At 37.6% G+C, this 26,290-nt stretch overlaps 2 protein-coding genes across 6 annotated transcripts in view; one reads left to right on the forward strand and one right to left on the reverse strand.

Annotated features, from left to right (window-relative positions):
- Positions 1–12,394, forward strand: part of si:dkey-172j4.3 (diacylglycerol kinase eta) — a 106,767-nt gene extending 94,373 nt beyond the window's left edge. For 2 of the 5 annotated variants that reach the window (XM_036596110.1, XM_036596109.1), the window contains exons 22-30: positions 1,734–1,847; positions 1,954–2,088; positions 2,806–2,969; positions 3,489–3,603; positions 4,892–4,981; positions 5,263–5,379; positions 7,335–7,443; positions 8,866–8,996; positions 10,430–12,393. In XM_036596110.1, the coding sequence (XP_036452003.1) occupies positions 1,734–1,847; positions 1,954–2,088; positions 2,806–2,969; positions 3,489–3,603; positions 4,892–4,981; positions 5,263–5,379; positions 7,335–7,443; positions 8,866–8,996; positions 10,430–10,504 (1,050 nt within the window). In that variant the 3' untranslated portion in view covers positions 10,505–12,393. Of the gene's footprint in view, positions 1–1,733; positions 1,848–1,953; positions 2,089–2,805; positions 2,970–3,488; positions 3,604–4,891; positions 4,982–5,262; positions 5,380–7,334; positions 7,444–8,865; positions 8,997–10,429 lie in introns of all 5 variants that reach the window. The other 3 variants (XM_036596108.1, XM_036596112.1, XM_036596111.1) reach the window with 3 other exon arrangements.
- An 83-nt stretch (positions 12,395–12,477) lies between these two features.
- zgc:92429 (uncharacterized protein LOC445063 homolog) lies at positions 12,478–25,614 on the reverse strand. The gene is made up of 11 exons (XM_036596113.1): positions 25,350–25,614; positions 24,547–24,596; positions 24,225–24,281; positions 23,888–24,042; positions 22,497–22,600; positions 21,205–21,257; positions 18,298–18,368; positions 16,660–16,762; positions 16,069–16,188; positions 15,114–15,176; positions 12,478–13,767 (listed from the first exon to the last, which is right to left on the reverse strand). The coding sequence occupies exons 1-11, from the start codon at positions 25,411–25,413 to the stop codon at positions 13,438–13,440; spliced, it is 1,170 nt and encodes a 389-aa protein (XP_036452006.1). The 5' UTR covers positions 25,414–25,614; the 3' UTR covers positions 12,478–13,437.
- Positions 25,615–26,290: the final 676 nt, after the last annotated feature.

Genomic DNA, 26,290 nt, shown 5'->3' on the forward strand with positions numbered 1-26,290 from the left:
ACATCCTCTACACAGTTTGCACATCTTAATATACAATTACTGTTTATTTTCTGAATTTAACATATTGGAAAAAAATAAAACAGAAAATGTGTCCCGTGCAAAACTAATGGCACATTTTAGAATTTATGTTTCATTTTCTTCCAATATGTTAAATTTAACACATGAACAGAAATTTTGCAGAAATTTAAGTTTGTTTCCTGTGGAGGATGTGACCAACAATACACGTAATTTCAGGGGTGTACAAACTTTTGCATACAACTGCATGTATGTAGTCACTGTCAGAACAACTTTTAATGGAGGTTCACCCTTTAAATGGAGAGCTTTATTACAAACATATCTAGAACCTAAAAATAGCTCAAATAGCTTGCGTTGAAGTCCCTGTAGTTACTAAATAATAAGTCTAAGCATGTAATAAGTCTGGAGTTTTAAGGCGTTCCTTTAGTTAGTCCATATCCATAGTTCACATGAGCACTGTCGAGCGTAGTCTGCTGAATGTGCTGAATGCATTGCTTTAAAAACAGTTTAAAAGCTGTTTAAGAATTTAAATGCGAATTCGTTGAATGAGATTTGCAACATGAGCAGCTGAGCTTCAGCCTGCACTAATACAGATGTTTGGAAGGGTCAAACTAGGATAGTGCATTACCAGTCTTCATTTGTGGTGTTAATAATTTAGCGTGTTAATGCGTTTTTGACGTTTTTTTACATTATTAACATGTGAACTACACACGTGTACATACACATATAAAGTGAGTGTAGTGGGAGTAGCTGTGAGGATTAGTATAAATCTTGTGGAGGCTGGAATGTTTGACCTTTACTTTGTCTGTGCTGAACATGTGCTCCGGGCCATTTATCTCAGCGGATTTGTTGAGAAGAGATGCAGAAAGAAAGATTATGAAAAGTGCATGTGAGCAGAGCAGAACTGAGGAACATGATGCAGCTTTACTGTAACTGACAGTGTAGACTCACTGATCACACACTGATAAACACACTTTCACATAGATCCTAACAGCCGTATTCAGTTTGAAGGCTTAGATAAGACCTGTTCTCTTCCTCCTGCAGCTACAAATAGAAAGTCATTTGTCAGCTTACAGGAAGAGGGCAGAGTGGTATTTATTGCTTTGTAAAGACCTGAAGCCAGGAAGTATTTCTCTGAGTGACTGACAGCTGCGCTGAAAGACAAATTGAAAGGCAATATATGGCAGAGCTATAGAGAATTACACCAACAGCCTATATTAAATTGTGTGGTCAACTCATAACTGCACTTCAGTAACCGCTGGTGACTGCAGCAAATTATTGGTTCTTTCATTTATACTCAAATACGGAAACGCTGCAAAAACAGCTCATTTTCAATTCATTGTTTTCATGATGTCACAAAAACAAATGCATTTACATCTAACAGCCCATTCAGCCTATAGCAGTTTCGCCCTGCATAATCACATAGAAGTTATAAGGAGTGTTTTAGCCTGAACTGCTGTTAAAATGAGGGCATCCAATCAAAACAGAGATCATTTACATATATCAGTCTTAAAGGCACAATAACAAATACAGCCTGTTTAATTTTGAGGGATAGAGAAGTTGTAAAGTGGTCCGGTAAAAATTAATTGGCTGTTGTGGTACACTAAACACACAATAAGTGAAGATTTTGGAAGAAAATAAATGCAAGAAATGTAGAAATGAAGGATGTTAGAGAATCTTACATCACTTGTGTTTTTTCCTCCTTGTTGTTGGTGTAGAATTTTGGAGCTCCGTCGTTTGATGATAAGAAGCTGGAGGTGGTGGCGGTGTTTGGAAGCATGCAGATGGCCATGTCTCGCGTCATTAACCTACAACATCACCGCATCGCACAGGTGTGAACACACACACACTCGTTCATTACTAAAGCATCTGCACATGCACAAACACACACATAACTCAGACACTAAGCGGTGTGTGTGTGTGTGTGTGTGTGCGCAGTGTCGGCAGGTTAAGATTACCATTAAAGGTGATGAGGGAGTTCCTGTGCAGGTGGATGGAGAAGCCTGGATCCAACCACCCGGCATCGTCCAGATCATCCATAAAAACCGCGCCCAAATGCTGACCAGAGACCGGGTCAGTGATTCTGTGTGTTTAAGTGTGCGGGTCTTTTTTTTTTTTCATCATGGTTTTGTCCTCAACAGCGACAATGTTTATTGTCATTTTTATAGAAGTAGTTTGTAGATCAATTTGTTTCAGATCAGGGGTTCCCAGTCCCACTTCTGGAGACCCCATGCTCTGCACATTTTTGAGTTTTCTCTACCTAACACATCTGACTCAGCCCACAAAATGCTTGTTAAGTAGTCTAATCAGGCATGCTTGATGAAACAAACACAAGAATGGGCATAGTGTTGGGTTAGTAGGCTAGGACTGGGAAGGAAATCCTGTGCTAGATATTAGAGTCACTCAAGACGCTAGATATTCACCAGAACTGATGATCCCCCTAAAGCAGGAATAGTGTCAGTCACCGGCTCATTCCCTGAAGGTGCTAATTAGTATTAGGTGTATTTCTGTGTGTATAATGTCCCACATTCTTCAGCTACAGTTGCACCTAAATTTTCCCATGGGGATCAATAAAGTACTATGTACTATAATAAGTACTATCATTTCTGGTAAAACACCCATTCATTTTAAAGTTATCCCTTAATTAAAGGCTTTGTATGTGGGTCCTCACTCTCATAACTACTCATATTGTGTGAAGCCATAGTTATTTAGAAATGAAAGTGCTATCAGGTGAGGTAATCTGTCAGGTTCAGCACTGCCGTGTGCTCAGCGTGTGCGTGTATGTCGTAGGCGTTTGAGAGCACGCTGAAGTCGTGGGAGGATAAGAGGAAGTATGACAGCTGCCGCTCCACCCGGCCACGCCTCAACTCCCAGCAGTCCATGGAGTATCTGACTGAGGAGGAATGTGCTCAGGTCCAACAGCTCGGCCTGGTGGCCGATTCACTCATCAACAGGTACGGCCATCTGTGTGCTGTGTTTATATAACGTATAATGAAAAGCATATTTTACAGTTTTAAATATCTGTTTTTGTTTAGTGGCAAGTTGACTTTCTAGTTTTTGATTATTTTATAACAAGTACAGTAAGTACTTGAATACGATGTATTTGTCTGTTGCCAGTAATGTTTTGTTGAGATTTTGTTTCCAAGTGTGAGGCATTCTGAATAGTTTTATTGTAACTTCTTCAGTTTTCAAAGTTATACAGCTTCAGTGAGTCAGTTTAGAATTATCTCCAGCTCTGTTCATCATTCTGGACACATCCTGAATTTTTTAGCAGTGTCCTCTTGTTTATTTGAAACCTGTGCAATAGCTCAGCGCTGTCATATTAGTCAGTTTACACATTGATCTTAAATCAAATTGTTTTCACGTCATTAAAAATATTGATTGCAAACTTTTCAACAGCCTTTCTGATAACATCAGTAAAAGAATTACTGAATGATGCATGTGTGTGTGTGTGTGTGTGTGTGTGTGTACAGGATACGGGACGTCGCAAAGACACATAAGGTGGTGGAGCAGGAGTTGGCTCATGCAGTGAATGCGAGTGCTGCCGTCCTGTCTGAGGCGTTCCCCTCCAAACCCTCCAGCCCTGAGGTACCACACACTACCCTCTAACACACAGTGTGTGTGTGTGTGTGTGTGTGTGTGTGTTTCCCTCACAGCTACTGCTCTCAAAACCAGCCGTACTGTTGCTGAACTTGTGGAGGTTGTCCATTTATGTAGCGTCAGATTGTGCAGTAAAGTTTTAATGAGATTTTTCAGGCTCTCTCACTGCAGAGTGTGTATGTGTGTGTGTGTGTGTGTGTGTGTGTGCGCATGCGCAGGTGTACTGTAGATAACCTGCCACCCACACACACTCACATATGCAGCCCTTTTGAAATGGAAGCTGTTCTTGATGGCAGCAGGAAACAGAGGAGATGTTTTTGTCAATTTCTCGTCAAGAAAACATCTAAAATGCCATTTAGCATCTAGTTTATTGTATTTGAATCTAAGGCTAGAAGTCGTAATTGTACATAAAATAATAATGAAAAAGCTTTATCTGTTAATTTTGTAAATATATACATTTAATTTAAATTATTTTTTTTTTACTATTTACTATTTAATAACTTCAATAAAACATCTAAAAACACGTTTTGGTGCCTATTTTATAATATTAGAATCTACAGTATATATGTTATTTGTTTGTAAAATAAGCACTATTAAGCCTTTTTCTTTTTTAATTTGATTTGGTTCTTCTTCTTCTTTAATATTAGAATGTTTAAATGTACAGTGCATAAGTTATCATTGTTGGTGAAATAACATTAATTGAGCCTTTAGTTTTTACAATTATTGTTCTTCTATTTTATTATTTACCATTTTATATATTTGCCATTTATGTATCATCATTATTTACCATTACCATTATTTTATTATTCACTGTTTAATAACTTTTTAGTATTCCCAAAATAATGTACATTTTGAATAAAACATACAAACACACTTTAGTTCCTAGTTTATAATATTTAAACTTACAGTGAACACATTATTATTGTCAGTAAAAAAAAAATTAAGTTTTTACTTTTTATATTTATTTTTGTTTTTTATAATTTAACATTAACTTTTAATCATTAACTTTTGATATCAACAAAATAATTAAAACATGGAATAAAACACAAAACACAATTTGGTGTCTAGTTTGTTATGTTTAAATCTACAGTATGTAAGTTATTATTATTTTTTAAATAACAGATATTAAGCTGTTTTTGTCAGTTTCTGTGGCTTTATTCACGGAGAAAAGAGTGAAGATTTATCTGCTGTAATTACTGTGATATTCAGCAGTACGAGTTGTAAAGAGGGTCAAACTAAGTGTTTTTGACTGTGTGTGTGTGTTTTGTCCGTGCAGTGTCTGAGTCGCAGCACGGCTGTAGAGATTGTAAACAGCAGTAAAGTGCTGCAGCTGGAGACTCGGATGCTTTTAGAAGGAAAGCTGCTGGTGAGAGGCTTTTTTCACTTCTTCCTCATCTTGTCGAAACACATTCATACATTTACACACACTCCAGTGAAAGGAAATGTCAGACGTTTTGTGCCCGATCAGTTCATTTCTGTCTGACCTGCTGTCAGAACTGCTGTGTGAGTTGTACATCTTACTGGAATGTTTGTTTGTTGGCTGTTGGCTGTTTACTGTTTATTTTCTTCACTCATCTCACTGCAGCATGAATAATGCTGTTTTAGAATATCTGAAACGTACTGTGTGTCTGTGTGTGTGTTGTGTAGCAGTTGGAGGCTCCTCAGGAGGAAGAGCTGCTCTCCACACTCAACTCTCTCAGTGCTGAATTAATCAAACTGGAGGACATCCACTGGATCTGTCCCAGCATGCACTGCTCTGAGGAGGTTTGATATTAATAAGGAGCACATTAGCATAAATAAATAAACACACATTCAACACATGACCTTTTGATTTATGTCTTTTGAGTGGCGTACAGCTCAGGACAGGACTTCCCAAGCATTAAAATTCAGTCAGACATAATAAATTAACCCAATCATGTCCAGCAACTACATGTAGTCTGATAATGAAAAAAGTTGTTTTAATTGCGCTAAAGTGATGAAATTTCATATAATTATACCTGGGACAAACATCTTACAGTGCCTATTTGAATTTTTGGTAAGACTTCAGTATAGACAGATGTAACAGTGCCTTTGTAACACGCTTCTTAGGCCTAATCAAGCCAGTAGCTGATAAATAACTTGCCACTAATTGCCTCTTTATTATGCAACAACTAGGGTGAACTAGGGTAATAAGAGGCCTAGGATCAATGAAGCACTTTCCAGACCATGTGGTCAGCGGCGGAACAAACCCTCATATATACAAAATGGTAACTTTTCAGGAGAAGAAAAAAAACATCCCTAAAGGAGCTCTATATGATTCTGGAGGACGATTGTTGATATTTGAAGTCAGCAGCAAAACAAATACACCCTTCCCTTAGTGCTCCTTCAGAAACTCGGCCCCCCAGATTCATGGATGCGCACTGTCGGGGCCAACACGCCTTTTTAGATCTTTGTGGCCATAAAACCCTTTACAAACTTTATACACACAAATACCATGATATAACATTTGAGTGAACAACAACACAGCATGTAATGTAGCTAATGTTAGCTCGGTACTGGTTAACAATCTGTCACTACAGTTGCTGTTGTGAAGCCAACCAGTTGCTATCACAAACATTCGCAAACAAGACAAAACAGTACTGACCTATTGATTCTATGAAACAGCAAAAATGAGTTAATGTTACCCACCTATCAAGCAGGAGCAACCTCATCATCCCTTTCCATGCATTTCAACTGTCAATGATTCTTAATTCAGCTTCTTTTTTGCCAGCTTCTTTTTCAAATGTTCCCGTTCCACCTTAAAGGTGCAGCAGTTAAGATTACAATCCAGCGCCTCAGCTTCTTGTTTGAATTTTCCCGTTCCACCTTAAACTGTGCCCTTCATGCTATGTGGGCGGTCACTGTTTGGGGAGGGCAAAACAAAATGTGGAGAGGGCCAACGTATTTTTATTGATATGTTCATAATGAAATTTGAACACAATGTAAAGGGCAGCAGAAATACTACAGAAATGGAGATACAAGGTTTTTTTGACAATGTGTAACTGTTAATAAGTGCTAATTTACTTGGCTGTTCATTACTACTTTATTTTGCAATAACTGGGTTGAAATGGTGTAATAGGAAGTAAATTACTGACTGGTTGATAAGGCTTAATAAGAGCATAATAATGGACAACTAAACTATTGTGCAAAAGATTATGATGTATAATGCACGAAATAAAAGTGCTTTGAAAATGCAGTAATTGCTTAATAAAGTGGTAATGAGCAATGAGTTAATGAGCAGTTACTGGCTTGATAAGACTTAATATTTTCAAACTTTTATCCACAGTGAAATTTGCACTTCGATCGTTTGGTTAAACATCAATATTCCATGTGACCAGGACTGAATTGAACATAAATGCAGTGATAAAACTCACTTTTTAGCTGTGCAGGATGATCAATTTGAAGACGTTCTGCAGATTTTGTGCTCAGGCAAGCTTAGAGAACATACTGACCAAAATAAATGTAAAATTTCAGCTATGGACATGAATGGGTCAAACAGTGTGGTGTAATTGCTTCTAATATTGTAAGCTGTCATTTCATTACAATCACTGATAGTAGATTTTTTGTAATGTTTTATTGACAGTAGATTTTGTTGTTTGTTGTTTAACTAATGTGCAATACAGTAACACTATACACAAGTTCATATCTTCAGTCCTCGTTCCCTCGTTCCTTCATTCCCTCTCTCTCTGCGCTGTCTATAGGACTCATCCCGGACCAGTACTAAGAGCAGTATGAAGCTGAAGATCATGCCCAAAGTGAAGAAGGAGAGGGAGAAGCTGCATAAGCAGCGCTCCAACAGCTCTCTCTCAGGTCAGACTCACAGGACAGGCTGAAAAATGCTTGACTTGCATTGTACTTTGACCTTGTGGTATGTGTTAAGCTTCCCTTGTTTATTGCTGTGTTCTTCATGTGTTTAGCATCTCAGAGTAAGAGTGCTGTTTTAATTGTCCTCCATCCGTATTATTGTGTTCTTTAAAGGAATAATTCAGCATTTTTTACCAGTTTTCCCCTTCACACCATATACTGCAGAGTTCATCTGCTATGACATTGTTTCGTGTTTGCTTCTTTAGTTTTACACTGGAGCTACAAGGCTTATGTTGCTACAACTAATGGAAGCTTATAATCACCAATGAGCATCATGCAAACAGCATGGCTGTTTTTTGGAACATTGTCATATACTGTGAGAATAGTCTAATTTCTACATAATTCAATCTTTGAGATGTAAACAAAGTCATTTGGAGTGGTTTGTGAAATGGTTCATTGTAGAAAAAAGTACCAACTTAGATTAGTTTATAGTGGTGGTCATAGGAACCAGGGGTCGCTATGTCTACAGTGTAAAAATAGCCATTTAATTTACCAAAAATTATTCTTCCAAAATGACCAGTGAGTCTACATGTTTAAATTTAACATGATTATGGGAAAGTAAATAGTGGCACATGTTTTCTCTGGGCACTTTCTTGCGTTGTGTGTACCTCTGTCATGAATATATTTAAAAAAATATATGTTTTAGGCCAAAGAATAATTTACAAAACTCCTGTAAAACAATATTTCAGGCATCAGTCAACATATAGGCACTAAACACCTAAAAACAGACGTCTGGTTCTTGTCACCACCATGGTGAACATTTCTGAGTCAGACAATTTAATTATGCAAATACTTTGAAAAATCTGTGAAATTACCCTTCAACAGCTCAACACAATTTCGGGATGCAGCTTGCATAGTGCTGATTGGTCAACATAAGCTTCCATTGTTACTTAGCCGCTTAGCTTCATAGATCCAGTGCAAAACTAAAGAAGCAAACTTCAGACACGTGACTCAGCTGGTTATCTACAGACTGAGTAAGTGAATTAGTGCTTTAAGATCAGAGTGAAAAGTTGATTGTTGATCAGCAGTCTTACTCTGACAGACAGTCTCCCCTACAGTTCTCATGTTTGTTCTGTGGCTTGTTATGGTTTCTGTGACATTTGGTTGTACAGTTGTGCATCAGGCTGCCATTTAATGGAGTGAAGGCTGTTTTATGGTGAAATCCGGTCCAAAGATCAGTTTCTCTTTAGACTGAATGACTGAATAATAATTAAAGTTTTTCCCTCTAAATCTAAGTTAAACACTTAATGAAGCCTCAGCTTCACTCCAGAAAGTGCCAGTCAGTCTTTGTGGAAGCTTGTGTGCTATTGGGTCTATTTTATGTTTTTGTTGTGTATGTGTATGTATGTGTGTCTTCTCGGGGGCTAGTGGAGAGATGGGGTGTGGAGGAAGTGGGCACGTGGCTGGATTCGTTGGGGTTAGGGGAGTACAGGGAGAGGTTTGTGGCCCGAGACATCCAGGGCTGGCAGCTGACTCAGCTCCAGAGACACGACCTGAAGGTACAGCAGGACAGTGGCCACAGGGTGGTCATTTTCTGTTTGCTGCCCTTTCATCAACATGCATTCAAATACAGGAGAATCAGTTTCTTTATACACAAGGTTTGACATTATGAGAACTGTATTAAAAGAATAGTTTGCCCAAAAAAAATCGTCTTATCGTACATGTAGTTAACCAGCCAGTTTTTCAGTTTTTACAGTGGCTTCAGAGAGTATTTGGACATTTGTGCCAAACCTAAAAATGTATGAAGTTGTGCCAATAAACAACTCATCAAAGCAAGTTTATTAGCAAGTTATTTTAAACAGATAATTCCAAGACTGTCATTTTCTTCTTTCTGTTCTTTCAAAAGACAGCATATGCATTACTGATTATCAGTTAAGCAGTTTCTTTGCAGACATCTGCAGGTTTGCATCCTAAATGCTTTTTACACTTCTGAGTTCATGATCCCAGCAATGAAAACAAACTCAGCAACACCATTATAAAAAAACAGCCCCAGACTTTGATATTTCCACCTCCATGCAGTCTGACTGGAGTTCTTCTCCAGACTTTCTCCACACAAAGAATCTACCTTCTGACTTCATTTTATTGATCCAAAAAATATTTGTTGTTATTTTGGCTATCTACCACAGCGTTTTAGCATATTGTTGACATTAAATAATGAATATGGACTTTATACTGAGAATGAACTGCAACAGTATCCAAATGAAATCAACTCTAGACCTTTTATCTGCTTACTTGTAAGTGAAATAATGTGGGACCAACACACATCTGGTCATGGCTGCTCAAAAACTTGAGCAGCCAACTGTCCAATTATTTTTGAGCCCCTAAAAATGATGGGCTGTGCATGGAAATGTTTGTAATTCACAGTTCCACTGTTCATTTCATGTATTATGTAAATAGCTTCAAATTAAAGCTGAAAGGTCTGCACTTTGAGCTCATATTCATTAGTTATTCTATTCATCCGTCTTAGACAGCTAAATAACAGTAATATTTGTGGACTATTTATGGAAATTTTGAAAAATCAGTGGAATCTCCTGCATATGTGCTCAAATAGCCTTGCATATGCGGTTTGTCACACTGTGTAAAATTAATATTTATGAAAAACAAGCATGTCGTTTTCACAATGCTAATTGGTGGGGTATATGCTAACATTGCATTAACATAGCTACATTAGCCTTGAAGCTCTGATGCAAAACTAAAGAAGTAAACCTAAGACACCAGACACCAAACTTTGCTGATCAACTACATTTGAAGTAAGACGAACATCGTCTTAATCTGATGTTTTTGCTAAACAGTTCTTTTAATCCTAAAAAAGTAGCAGTTCATAGAAACTATTGTCAGACACTCTAGATGAGCTTTTAACAGCTGTAATCAGCTGCCTTTGAGATATACACTTAAGTATATTGTGTAAATCATTGTTTGTTTACTCTCTCAGGATCTTGGGATATCAAAGGTGGGGCATGTGAAACGGATCCTGCAGGCAATTGAAGAGCTGGAGGGTCTGCTGTAGTGTCCCAGTGCTGTCGGACACTCTTCGCCACGGGAAGCTGCCTTTCACTGAGGAACAGGCGTTTAGTCGACTCTAAACGTGTGAGTGAGCAGCTTTGAGAGGCATAGCTTCACATCACGTTGCATCGACGTTCTGGTCCTGTTCTCTCTTCGTTCTCTGCCTGTTGGTGGTTTCGGTGATGCTGATCAACAGATGTTGGGCATAGACTACAACTCCCAGAATCCTTTTCTTTTCTCTCGCTTTCCTTATTGGTTCCTATTACGAGTGTGGTTTCTTGTTGTCCATCTTCCATGCATGAGATGATTGTTTTCTTTATCTTAGTCATATTCTTATGTTTTCCTCCTTTCTTTTTATCTATATTGACACGTTCAAAGCCATGAGACACAAACTGGAAATCCATTCTTTTAAAAAGGGGAAAAAAAGTACTGTCTTCTCCTTTTGCCGGCATCTGAACAATGTAAAACGAACAAGAACCACAGAGGACATTCTAAATGAAGTGCAAAAAAAACCAAAACAAAACAAAACAACAAAAAAAAGCATCTTGAATGTATTGTGGACTTGTATTATCTGTCTAAATCAGCAGAACTGCATAGTAGCTACTTCTGTCTATATCTATTCAAAGACAGTTGATGTTCTCTGCATGCCTTTCAAGCCCACAATCCTTGAGCAGAAAAACAAAAGCCGCAAGACGTTTTTTTACTTTTTACTTTTCTCTTCAGTCGTCGCCGAAGTTGTGCTGTTGTACCACTCGTGTGCCAGGTGAGCTGTTGTTCTAGAAGCTTTCAGTGACGTAAACTTGTGCCAAGTTTTTTTTTATTATTATTATTCAGAGGAATCTCGTGGGGGAAAGAATAATCATGCAGTGTCGTACATTTCAAAATGTATTTTATCTTATTGCCTTGCACTTTAAAGAGGAAAACAGTTTTTCGGAAGCAAACTTGAATGTTGTGTGTTAAAAATTTTCCTCTGTTTTTAAGCATATTATGAAAAGTGTATCCCTATTTATGGCAAATCTAACACAAGACTAATATATTGTCAGATTTAATGAACGTTAGACCCATGTCTCTATTTACAGGGCTGGATCTCATAATCTCCCAGAAGGTTTCAATATATCCATATTATATAATGTTATATAAACTATGTGGAATTCGGTCACTTTCTTAGAGTAAATGGAGACAAACTTTGATTTTGAAGTTGATTAATGTACGGCTCGTGATCAGCCTTTACAAAATGACTGGAAAATTCTCTTTAGGGTGAAATATATGCGGTACAATGTAAGTTTTCTCCCAGAACTGAGGAAAAAAGGGAAGCATAAATAACATACTCTTTCAGTGATATTTGTGAGCCAAAGTGTAACAGTATTTCTTGAATGGAAGGGGAAAAAAGAAAAAAAAACATAAAAATGGTCTTGATGCAAACTTTTGATGGACAATTAAGTGCAAATGCTGGACTGTAATATTTATGTGTTTGTATGAAGATTCTCGCTGTGTGTGATCAAAGTCCACTGTTTGGAGAAAAATGTTCCCGTTGTCTCCTAAAAGTGTCAAACTATTACAATAGTGTTAGCAAAGCAAGGTTCATGGAAATGGCTGTGGTTCTGTGACCCACAAGAAAAACTGATTTCTCTTTTTTTCTTCTAAAAGGGGCACCGAAAGAGACCTCTCGCACCTTTTTTTGGTTATCCATAATTACAGCTAATAGCAAGACTACTGCTTACTGTTTATTGTTTACTCTTGAAGTTTATTATTTATCTTTTTGAATTATTTAAAATTATGTTTCCGTGCCATATGGGTAGCTTCCATGGCTCTAGGTCCGTCCCTTGGCTGCGAACACCTCTACTCCAGGATTGTTGCTGTTAATTTGAAGCAAAAATAAAGTGTGGCCATTGCTCTTTGTGTGGCATTTTCTCATCACTGTATTTAGCCTAACTCATATTTTATGCTTATTCTGCTGAAATTTCACATCAGTAGGCATTAAAGATGACTCTTGTTCCTTTATTTCATTTTTCAACAATGGTTGATTTAAGACTTATCTGTACTCTTCAAACACAAAAGCATTAATCATAAAGAAGATTGATGGATAAAAAAAAGAAAAAGTAGAGCCTTTAATGTAAAGCCTGTTTTTAAATTTCCCCCTTGAGGTCTATTTATAACAATTGTGTGGCTTTATGTATGAAAAATGGTCATTATTCATTTTTATAAGGCCATTTTCCAACCTCTTCATCCTTTACCATTAAACAGCCTGTTTTTTGTTACTGCGCCTTTAAGACTTAAGATAAATTATCTCTCTTCTGATTGGCTGTACTGTTGTGGCCCTCATTCAAAAAGCTCAGAGCTGAAACACTCCTTAAACGTTCAGCATAAACAGGCGAGGCTGCACTGCTGTAGGATGAATAGGTGGGTTTATGTAAATGAGTTGCTACTCAGACAGAAACAATTCAAAACAGGCAGTTTTAGCAGCTTAGTTTCCATATATGGACTGTATGGATTTTGTAGTGAATAATACTTTTTGAAACTTTAATCATGTTTACATACTGATTTAAACTCATTTATTAAAAAAAAAAAGTGAGGAAAATTCAATTTTCAATGATATTGGCCCTTTAACATTTACACGCATCAGCAATTGTACTGATGCATTACATTTTGGTTGTCACAGCCTTATCATAGCCCACCTTATTATAGCCCATCTTCTACAAGGTAACTTCATGAGAAAAGGAAAAACATTACTAACTTTACTTTTAAACGAATGCTCAAGAAGTCATTTTGGACAATTTCCATTCATCATGAACTGTTCACGCAATGTGAGTGGTAGCTGAATTCAAATGGTGTTTAAAAAAAGTTTTTGTACAGGATTTTGTTTTGATCATCAATGATCTAATGTGTTATATAAAAGAGGAACCACAGTCCCATCACTATGTGAACAATAACTGGCCTCTACTTCTCTGGAGGAACATCCTTGGCCTCCTCCAGCACTGGGAGACTGTTGTCTTCTTCCTCCTTATCCTCGTCCTCCTTATTTTCCTTGTTCTCCTTCTTTTCTTCGTCATCTGATTCGTCCCAGTCCGACTCGCTGATGTCATCGTCTGAGATGTCCCAGTCTGGTTTGGTGTCTTCCAGTTCTGTGGTGATGTTGTCCGTCACCTCTGGCTCAGGTTTGTGTTTGGGGTCCTCCAGCTTGCCCCAGGCCACAGGGTCTGCCTTCTTCAGCGTCACCTCTACTTTAGATGGTACCATACTCACAAAACTGCTCTTCACATCAACTACCTGAAAGACAAACAGCAGCCAAGGTCACATGTACAGCTCACAGTCAGTCACCACCACCAAGTTTCCCTCTTAAAAAAAATAAATAAAAATAACAAAACTTGTATTCTCAAGTTAATAGAATTATTCAGGCTTCAGACATGAATTTGCACTTCTCTGAGTATTATAAAATGATAAAAGTTTTACTTCTACTCAATTGCTTATCCCTCATTCACTTTTCATTTTAGATCAAAATGATTCCAAAAAGAAAAGTGGCCAACAAACTTCAGTTCCTGCGGATAGATCTGGATGGACTAAGTTCCACTGCAGTTCTCTAATACTCAGTACTTAACTCCTGCTCCAGCTGCTTGTTTTTAGGCTACTTTTACTTCTACTTTAGTTATTATTTCACTGAAGTAACAGTATTATTACTTAGAAATGCATGATCAGAATTGGATGATTTTTGTGATTTTATTTTGATTTTGAGTCTGTAATTTTGTTGCTAAGCTAAAAAAGTGAAGTGATCGCACTCGCACTGAAGTTGAATGATGCTGCTATACCAAAACGTCTTAGCATAATTATGCACGACTCATTTGCCAATTGCTGTACTTTGAGTGTTGCCCTTTGTTCTTTGTTTCATATATATATATATATATATATATATATATATATATATATATATATATATATATATAAACCAAAAAAAAAATAGCCAGTCAGGTTTGGCTTTATTCATAAAAAATGATGATTGGAGCAGCTCTACTTTTATTCCATTCTTTAAAGCAGCTCTATGTAACATTTGGGAATTTGGAGACATCTCTTATACAACATGTGGAGGAGCATTGTGTATCATTTGCTTGTGGACCTCCATGAGTGGATGAATCTGATGATTGCGAGTGTGTTGAAGTATTCAAAGAAAACAGTCAAATCTTGCATGACGTTTCTTCTGAGGATGTAAGTGAATTAACTATTGTCATCACATCTTTATCAGCTTAATGCTGATTTTGCATTTGAGACCAAAACATCAAGCTGGACCTTCCTTTTGAGCCTGTGTGTGATATTAACACAAAGATTTGAAATTTAGATAAAAGTCTTTAAAATGATTATTTCAGCCTTTACTGGTCGACTCACAGCAGCACACACTATATTGTAACGATTTGTCTGCTGACTCAGTAACGCTACTTTTTCAGTTTTAATAACTAAAAATACCTTAAATAATGCTGCTTTAATTTGAATCCACATTAGATTAGTTAGCAGGGTTTACAGAGGACTGGTATATGGTTTTCAGTTTATTTTACAAGCATTCTGTTACTGTTTGGTGAACTGAACAGCATGTGTTTTGGAGAATGAATGAAAGAGGTAACTCTTACCCCCCACAGGTGGATGTCTTTGTGAAACTCCTTGTCATTTTCAAACTGAATATGGCATGTCAGCTGTAGCAAAACAGAAGGAGAGATATTCATTACTGCCATAGTCTTCTAAGATGTCATATTCTCCAGCATTTTTAAAATGTATCACTGTGAAACTGGCCTCAAAATATGCTTAGGCGCTTGCTACAACACTGAAATCACAGTGAAATTTGAGTAGCTTGAAAGGCTCAACAAGACACGACACACATTCCTAAATATTTCCATACCTATTATTTATTAACTATGTAATAAACTGGGCTCTAAAGTGGCGCAACTGTCTAAGCGTTTGGTCCTATCATTGGGAGATAATGAGTTCGATGTCTTGTGATGCCACAGACATCTGTAGCAGAGAGTCTAGGAAAGCATGACTGGCCTTGCTCTCTCAATGTGCAGGATGGCCCTACGTCTCCTCAGTTGGTCAATGTGTGCATGCAGGCATTAGTTTCTTAAATGCGGGCATTTGTTACTTAAATCCAATGTTTAGACCACATTGCGAGTTACGAATGTTCGAATCTGATCTGGATCCACACTTGTTGTTATAGTAACAATGTAGTGTAATTTTATCTCACATTCTGACGTCAAGAACTTCTGGCCACTGAATGATGAAAAAACATGTGATGACACATGAAATCTGACTGGTTAAACTGACTAACATCTCCAGATACCCAGTTTTAATTGGATTTGAAACTACATACAAATGAGCCTTGAATCTGATCGGAAAAAAAAGACTTCATGTGGATTTCAGCAAAAAAAACATTTCCTGCTCAAATCAAATATTCCCAAACATTTGATTAGAGCTGCCTGTCTCAACGAAGCCAAGGAACTCTCAGTAGTCAGATTGAACTGAAAGAGTAGCTTCTGCCAACATCACAGAGAGGGGGAAGTGTTAGCGGAAATTTAAAAGTCATCAACTTACCACTGTGCGGTTGGCCTCCACATACGAATGCTCAGGGTTGGCGTTCTTGGCATAGATGGTGACCACCACCTGGTTGGCAGTCTGGTGCCAATCATGTCGACATGCCACCTTCTTCTTATCCTGTCAACCAAGGGCAACCAAACAGTGGCTCATACACAGGGCTGGAAACTCTGTCTGAGCTTATTTTCCTTTAAGGGAATACTCTCATAATTAAAGCAAATGTCACTTTGCTGACAAACACGTTTTACTTTTTATTTACTGTTAGCTACGTTAGCAATCTTGGCTAAAGCCTTCTTTTAAAAGACAAACAAGGCTTTACAGCTAAAAGGCTGTACTAAATTTCCATAGCAAAGTTGATTCTCCATCTGCGTCTGGAAAACCAGAAAACCAAATATAAAAACTTAATAGACTTGGAATTCTTGCTAATTATGCTAGCAAATAACTGAACAGTAAGAAATAAGTATGCTAAGTGTTTCTCCAAAATATCACGACTGTGACAGCTTGCTACTCCTATTAAGTAGGTACACAGAGTATATTATGAAATCCAGTAAGCTATGTTGTACATATAAAAGGAACAAAGAAATGCTTTACCTGTTTGTGTGTCCAGCAATGTTTGCCTGTACAACAGCCCTTCTGATCCAGAAAAGCATTGAAGTCAATAGTCTTTATGCAGCAGCAGCTCCAGTATTTGTATCTGAATGTTGTATGAAACACATATTTAATTAAATCTTCTGTTTCAGCACAGACTATTGTGCAAGAGACAAGAGACTGTTCTGGGTTACACATGCTCTTTATGATATTTAGAATTAGTTAGTACTTTAGAATTTCTATAGTAAATATAGAAAATAATCAATATATAAAAACATCTCAATATGACCAAAATAAACATCCATTAATAACATACACTACATTCAATACTGACTTTTCATGTAAAGCATGTATAACGGTCCCCGATCCTGTTCTTGGACATCTACCTTCCTGCAGAATTCAGCTCCATCCCAAATCACACCTGATCCAATTAATTAAGTGGATTGATGATCTGGATGTGCTCAGCCAGGGCTGGAAGTGAACTCTTTAGTAAGGTAGACCTCCAGAAGTTGCTTAGTTGGTGATCACTGGTATAATGAGTGCAGGCAGCCATACAAACACGAGAGTGATCATGTTATTGTGAATAACGTCATGGCTGTGATTTGGTCGCAGGCACGAGCCAAAAGTGAGATGCCCCTATTATTATTGTTCTATTCATAGATCTATTGTTCTATTACTTTTATACAACAGTTCTGCAAAATAAAGAAAAAATAAAGCAAAGCCCAGAAGATTATATCAAATGTGCTTTAATACTGGCAATTCCTTCCACTAAAAAAGTAGCAGCCTTTTGCGTTCTGGATAGAACAATTACACTGCCGCAATATCAGGTTCAGCTCAGTTTTTTTAAACTTGCCAGATGAACCTAAATGTTGTTATGTTATAGCATGTCTGTAAAGCAAGGGTGTCCAATCTCATCCGCAGGGTGTCTGTAGGGCTACAGGTTTTCATTCCAACAAAGTAGGAGCATAAAAGATTCCACTTGTTTTATCAGCGGATATCACTCTTAAACAATCAACTGTTTTGCTGGATTGAAAACCTGTAACCAGAACGGCCCTTTGTGGATAAGACAGGACATAAATGGTGAAAAGCATTTCACAGTCCGTCTTGTTTGCTTATTGTTTATTTGTTCTGCATTACAACTGCAGACTGAAAAGTTCGCTTACGAGCAGCGACGGATTTAGAATTTGATGTAATCCTGCTGTCAGAGTCTTCTTCAGAATCTGACCAAAGAGTCTGCAGGTCAAATATTACCTTATAGAAGTTCTCATGTATCCATTTCCTGTTTAATATACACTAAAGTAGAACCTTAGTAACAGCTAACTGCAGCAACACATGAGTCACTACTTAGCAACTGGTGCTAAGCAACCACCCAGTTAACGTGAAAACACATGTATTTATAACAAATAACAACATGGATAGAATGCTTCTCAACTGAACAGACTGTGCTGAACAGATTGTGAACTAACTGTTATATACACAGGCTATATAACATTATTATATGCATCATAGGGATTCAAATATTAGAGTATTTAGAATGATTTTTAATTTCTAACTGCATTTTAATGTTAATTTCATTTATTTTTAATTTAGGACTTAGAGAGAAACTGACAATAACAAATATATCAAAGAATGGAATCTCACCCCTCGTGAAAGACTGGTGCTCCAGGGTGATATGTGCAGGTCTCGGCATTTGTCTCTGGGCCCTGGTAAAGCTACAAACACACCATAGCAAATCAGTCATTTTCTTAAGTCACCCACTATCTGCCTCCACCTACACCTGCACATACACTGCATAGCGAATCAGCGATTTTCAAAAGCATCAGCTCTCTGCCTCTGCACCTCAGAGAACACAATACAGTGACTCAGCAGTTTTACACAGATGAAAAGGATGAGACACTGGTGCACCTAAAAATGCTCAACTGTGATATTTTCAACTTGTCAGTTCACAGCCTTTACGGACAGCAATTTCCTTATTATAGCTTCTAAAGATATGAACATACACAAAAGTGGACAAAAAACACAATTATCAGGGCTAAATTGTATAATTCAATCAATAAATTGTAAACAAACTCATTCAGAGTGGTCTGATGTGAAACACTATTCTAGAGTAACATAACGAGTCAGAAATGTTCAGTGCAGTGGTGAGAGGAAGCAGACATCCAAACATTAAACATATATCATAGAAAGTGATTATATGAATTCATGAATTTGAATGTCTGAGACATTGTCTTACGATAGTTTATAAAAGGTTTTGGCCTAGAGATTCATGCAGGGCAGTATAAGGCAAAACAGCCCCCAAGAAAACATTTTTTCAGATGTACCACTCTTTTACCATTATTAACATTACATCTAAAAATGTAGAAGACAAGTGTAGATTCACTGGTCGTTTTGGATAGTAAATAAAATGACTACATGATTTGTGTTGCTGACATTGTGATCTCTCATTCCTAATAACCACCACTGTAGAATCTAGAGAGAGTTCTCTTTAATGCGCCATTTCATATTAATCTAATCTGAGTGCCTCTGTTATTTGGTTCACAATGTATCACAATGATTAAATTATATATATAGAAATGTTGAAAAATAGGTGGAATTTCCCTTTAACCCATTTTAATTTTATATTTTTCTTCAGAACGTCTGTCTTTTGGTAACAATAGTAAAAATGTGACTGTGAATAAAAGTATGTAAGTTACATGTAATAAAAAATAATGAGAAACACTGTAACTATACACAATTTCAGAAGTTTAGACCAATCAGAACAAGTCCTTTGTCATTTCTCATCACACTAACTGTAGCTGTTGGACTTGAATGGGTTAAGGTGGAGTGAGAAAGAACACAAGCCTAATGCAATTAACCTGTGACAGGTGTAAGCTAATGGACACGTTCATAAAGTAATCAGAGCTTCTTCACTCTGACCTTTCAGACTTACAACCAATTACTTTCAGGCTATTAACCATCAGCCTGCACTTCCACATAATCTAACAGCAGGAGGAGTTGAGATCAGCTCCCATTAGAGGATATGAACCTGCAGCCTTAATGATAATGAGACTAATTCTCTCTAATCCTGCTGCAGGGCCTCTCCAGAGGCTGCAAGGTCAGAGGCTGTAGTGTACGTAAGTAACAGAACAGGGCTGCAGGGCGGGCTGTGGATCAGGGTTTGTTCATTAGCTCTTAAAGAGTGAGGCGAGCACAGGTACGAATGACTCTGAGGTGAGGAAATGTAGAAAGGAGTCTGAAAGCAGACACCATTCTGATTGTCTTCTAGTCCTGAGTGGTATTAGTACAATTCAGTATCACAATATTTCCACAAACAATTCCATTGATATTTCAAAATGTCTACATAATTCAATCATTAGGATATCACTCAGAGAGAGTCACTCAGAGTGGTTTGAGTTGAAAGCCTCCATTCTAGAGAAACATACTGAGTTAGGATTGCTGTGGTGGTGATAAGAAACCAGACACCTGAAGAGTTTAATGCCTCTAAAGATACATCACAGGAAGCTGTTACATGAAATAATTACAAAGACATTGTCTGATTCCTTCAACATTATGACAGTTTTGAGACAGGGCCTAGAATGTATGTTTAAACATCAATTCATGGTTGAGAGGTACTTGCAGTGCCCTGTAAGACAAGTTATTTCGCAAAGAAAATGATACAATTGTGGAAAATAAGTTATCAACATAACATAAAACTCAAGACATGTGTAGGTTCACTGGTGGTTTGGCTATATTTGTGTTGTAGGTACTAAGAACCCCAGTACCTTTAAACTGTGTGAAAATCTGAGTCATTTGGATTCTTTACAATTAATAATTTCAAATCAAACCACTCTGTATGACTTTTTGAATTACATTTATGAAAAAAAAAAAACAGAAATTTTGCAGAATAATCAATGAAATAATAATAATAATATTAATAACAATAATAAAAAGTTTGGCAACAGAACCAGCACTATTTTGTGGAATAGAAAGCTGTCACTCATATAATGCTCTTTATCTATAAATTCCTCTAAAACTGAAAATCAGTATCATCATGTAACATCAATACCAGTATACTGGTATAGACGATCTATATCTTCTAGCACTAATGTGTTTTTTTGGACAGGCAGTCAAATCTGTTTGCTCCCCACCCTTATTCATTAAGAACCTGATGCTTTTCTTGAAGTCATCAATCACATCTAACCAGATCCTTTTAAATCCACATTCATGGCCTACAGTTACTAAACAAAACATCACTTCTGTTTTGTCTAATTCACGTCTAAAGCTAATCTGCTGCATCCACTTTCACCACTAGAGGGCATAAACGCTCAATTTTTCACACTTCCAGTGAAGTAAGTATAAATAATGCATCAATGATCAGGCAGGGGATTCTGCTGATGCCTGACTCTGGGGATGTGCATGAGCTTTAAGCATGTGGATGGTTTATTAATTAAAGGGCTCATTATGAGAGTTTAAATAAGGTCAAATTCTGAGGAAAGCTACAGAAATGATATTTAATTTCTCCTGGACACATGCACCGGCCTGCACACAAGCATTGCCAGAAACACTCACCATTTTGCAACCTGCGTTCTTGCACTTTGTGCCGACGATGACGTCTTCTCTCTCTGCGGGGCAGAAAAGGGAGAGCAGAGGGACTGGTCACATGACAGGAAGTAGTGAACAAAGTGTGCTGAGAAAAGGGGAAGAACGTGTGTCTCCACCTTAGATTGCAATCTTTGCAATCTTCACATCTTCACAATGGTGTCGCAATGGATAAAACCGCAAATAAACAATGCAGAGGAGCACTGCAGAAGGCGAGCATAAAACTGGGTGACAGTTATTCACAGAGGTTTACAGATACAGCACGCTGTATTTTCTACTCAAACTGGAACAAAAGCCAAGACATCGAATAGTGAATGGAGTGCCATGGAGATTCACGGTCTGGGCATGATTGTGAACCTCATTGAACAGAGCACCTTCACTATAAATGTTTATACCCTAAATAGTAACGATCTTTATGTTTTGATATTTGTTCATCTTCAAATGCTAAAAGGGGACAGTAAAGCTTTTGTGCTAATATCATGCTAATTAAGCATTGGATTTACTTACTGCTTGACAACTTAGTATTTAGGGTGTGCCACTGCTGCAATTCCATATCTCTCAGTGGATGAGTGAACCATATAAGCCTTTATGGTGCTACTGAAAGCTATCAGTGAAGATTCACTCTCATAGATTTCATTTACATCTGTAATTCCAATTCCAGTCATGAGGAACACCACCCTGAACAGTTGTCTTGCTCTAGCTAATTACCCAGCCCTCAATGAGTTACACAAGGGGTCAGGGGTGTTGTGAACACTGGAACTGACTACCCAGTGCCTCCTGTTGGAGGGGAGCCTGAAGGGCTTATTTACCCTGTTTCCAGTTTACTAAGTACACCTCCCTTTAGATATATTGGCTAATTTATTAGAAACACCTACCATATAGGTGCACTTTGTAAGTCTATAATTACTGACTGTAGCCCAGCACAATTTGTCAGCCCCACTCTACCCGGTCCTTCACTGGAAATGGGCCACCATAGGACCAGACAATATTTGGGTGGTGTATAGTTCAATTATTTTCAAATGTTTTTAAGAGATGGGAAGGTCACCCACACAAACTACATTAACCAGAAATGTATGGGACAACATGAAATGATTCAGGACAATGAAGTCACACAAGGAGGACTGGGAAACAATGGGTTAAAAAGATAGTAAAAGCCTTCTAGAGATTATCAGGCGATAGGTTACAGTAAGAGCTTTCACACTGTCCTTTATGAGACCATTAATGTGTCTATAATGGCTGTGTGGTGGGAGCAGGCAGCTCACCTATCTTCTCCTTCTTTTCTCTCTCAACGATTTCCATTTTCTCCAGGATCTGTGCCAGAGAAGGTGCCACCTTCACCTTCAGCTTGGTCTTGGGCTCATCTGAGCTGGAGGAACACACACACACAAAATACACATTTCCTACCTTAAAAAAATTCAGAGAAGCAGTATATTTTTCTACTGTCTTGACAGATGTCATCAAATCAAAATCCATTTTATAAGTCTTGTTCTTTTCTCTCTATACCTGTAAGAACCTCTCAGAGAAGAACAGACACAGACAGGGAGAGTGTATGTGACAGGAATAGAGAGAGAGATACCTAGAGGCAGAGGTATAGTGCATGTCTTGACTTAAGTGTTTTATTATTTTTTACATGTTCCATTTGTTTAAAACTGAAAGAGCAAAACTATTTTTTGGTACTGTGTTTAAGGTTAGAGTAGTGGTCGACAACTCATTACAGATAGATATCAACATATATATGGGACACATCATTATTACATTTACTTATTTCCATTACATTATTTCCATTTATTTAATTTTGAGTGAAAACAGACAGGTTTTTTTATTTTTATTTTTCAGTGTCAGGAAAAAACACTAACAACTAAACATCATATTAAATTTTTCAGTAGTTAGTGTGTACATATTTTGTCTTTATTACATCTTCCATTCTTTTCAGATCTGCTTCAGTTTTTCAAAGAAATCTGCAGAGATAGTTTTCCACACCTCCAAAGTTCAGTCTTGGACGTTGGTTGCATTTTCTGCTTCTCACAATCATAGTTACAAATTAAGACTCTCGGTTGTTTAGTTTTGGTGTTCAACTGCTCTTTTTATAAATTTTCTTTTCTCAGTAACAGCTTCTTGACAGCTACACATCCTTTCAGACTCATAGTGTTGAGTTCTACTCACAGTGAAAGGATGGACAGAAACACCTGTGGATTAGATCTGAAGAAAGAGTGGAGCCTGACTTTCTCCTCTCTCTGTCAGTTTTGGTGGTTTTGAACCCTGATTTTGGAAAGCCCTGCTTTTTTCCCACCTTTTTTCCTTCGAAGGGAAACATAATGTCAGTGACCTCTTTTGGCTTTTGGAGGACACAGCTAAAACTCACTGGTTTTAAGATCAGAATGATGAAAGAGTTAAAGTGGCTAAAATTAATCACTAAGAACTGATATACTTAGGAAGCTTTTGTGTGATTCTCTGTTAAACTTATGCTTCATAATTTTTTAACTGAAAAATTAATGGCTTGTACATAAAGAGTACATAAACGGCTGTTTTGACTGAAAATTTAATGAAAGGCTCTCTGACTGCGCAGTATTATATATAATACATATGGGACATGATTTTCCCTATTAGTTCTTACATATACTGACACTGTATAGAAACAAATCTGTGTAGGTACCTGGGTCTCTCTCTCTCCAGTGCTTCAGCAGATTTAGGGCCCTGGTAGATGATCTCTTCATTGCTCTGGTGTTTCTGCTCGCCTTTATCAGACGTCACCTCCGGCCTCAGCGGCTCCTCTGGCTTTATATTACTATGGCGGCCACGAACACAACCCTGATAATCACAAGACGTAAAGCGTGAATCAAATGTGAAAAGGCATAAAGATGCGTCACTACATTCATCATTGTATGTCTCTCACTGAAGGATGCTTATTTGAATGACTGACAGAAACATGTGGAGATACTTCTACATTGACGTGTGGAAAACGTGCTTTGTATCAGAGATGGATCCTTTACCTTGATTGAGAGAAACTCCGAGAAGTCTGTAGTTCTCTTCTTACAGCAGGACCAGCCCTGAGGAGAAGCAGAGAGAGCATAAAGAAACTACACTACAAACTACTTACACCAATAAAGGCTGTAATGTCACAGTAATAAAAAAAAAAAATTCACTAAACTAATGGTTACAAATCAATGTCCAAGTCTAAAGACTAAGATATGTAGAGCAGGGCTGAGAAGCACTGGCCTTAACGATAATGAGGAAGAAAAAGCGTTGATAATGTGAGTCATGTATTAAGACTAGGCTCAGTGTGTGATGTGCGCTGGTCCACTGCAAGCTTACCTTTAGTGCATCATGGAAGATGGGCACTCCAGGGTGATAACGACAGGCATCTACAGTGACAAAGAACAGACAGACGTTTAACAATGTTTCAGAAGGGTCACATCCTGTCTCACTGTGCCTAAATGGGTGTGTGTCATATGACATCACACATGTTGCAGTACGCCCCAGCTGACCCCACAGACGAGACACTCTAGGGACATTTATGGCTGTTGGTAACAGCTGTGGGCAAGAGCAAGACCACAAGACCACCAAAAAACTCCCTCCACAAACACGTGGCTCAGTCACAGCTGATCTATACCTCTTATTTATTGTCACTATCAGAACAAAACCTTGTACCTCTATTTTTTTTATATTCTTCACATAATTTGAAAATGCCTACTGCCTTTTACAATGTGTCAATGTTTCATTACAGAAGGACCAAACCAATTTACATTATGCCCAAATGTTACATTAACTTACACTGAAAGTTCTTTATCCCATTAGATAATTTTTTTTTAAATACAAGGTTTTGCAATGACAGCAACAATGTTATGTACACTAACAATTTGTTTTAGTTACAGGAACATACAGTAGTTTTTACAAATGATACATGGTACAGAGCCCAATGGTACAGAGCCCACTGCAAAGAAAAGCAGAACAGCTACGTTTCCTCTACAAGAAAAGTAAAAAATGTGTATCCGAAAGGCTTCATTCAGCCTCCCGTGCAACTGGGAAATGGTTGAGCTTCTAGAGAACTAGTAAGAATTCAAACTATCAACAATGCTGGCAAGTAAGGTAAATAAGGCAGTAAAAATAAGTCTTACCGTCCGAGTTTTTGTCCTCATCATACCTGTCCCCACAGCCTCTGTTATAACACAGTAAAGCCATGTCACTCTGATCTGCTCTTAATCACTATTCCTTTTTATTTTGGGTGCTCTTTCATTCAGCAGCAGCTACCGTTCAGCTTGCCCTCTCCTGGTTAGTCACAGCAACTTAAAGACTCCTTAACGCTCCAGAACTTTCAGCTGTGGAGAAGGAGAGATCCAGAAAGAGCGATGGTATTCAGGGAGGTACAGAGTGGACTAGAGAGTGGGGGGAGTAAGAGAGGAGAGAGAGAGAGAGAGAGAGGTGCCTGAATGAAAACTAAAAATAGTCAAACCCCCCACTCTACCACCTCACAGCTGTTGAGTTTTATCTGAAGTTTGACATTCCTGATATCCACTACAGACAGAGATCCTGATAGTCGCTCAGAGCAACTACCTAAAATAAAAGAATGGTAAAAGCAATAATAAGGAATAACTACTCCACTAAGCCTGTTACAGTTCTTAAAGAGAAATTCCATCAATATTTTTTATATATGTAATACTACCTTCTGATAAAGGAAACAGCTATGGGGGCAGGTCTCCCACCATGCCTGTTTGGACAAGGTGGCCAAAAGGTTTTCCTTTTGTGATGCTCAGAGATCATTACTCTATTGTAATGATTAGGACTCAGCTGAAAGAAACTGCTAACTGCTTCTGTACTATTGTAAAAGGACACATAATAAATAAATAAATAGACAAACAAACCAGTAAATAAAACTACCTTTTTTGTAGAGAAACTTTAAATCAGTAAAACTAACTATCAATGGTTATTTCTAAAAATGAAAATGAGGGAAACGAAATGAAAATGTTAAGGTGAGAAGATTTTTACATATTAAATGATATAATTTAAAATTCAATGCTAAAATGTTCAGGACAAAGCAAAAACAAACAAGCACGCTGCA

This window comes from Colossoma macropomum, unplaced genomic scaffold (genome assembly GCF_904425465.1).
Source record: "Colossoma macropomum unplaced genomic scaffold, Colossoma_macropomum, whole genome shotgun sequence".
Taxonomy (NCBI): Eukaryota; Metazoa; Chordata; class Actinopteri; order Characiformes; family Serrasalmidae; genus Colossoma; species Colossoma macropomum.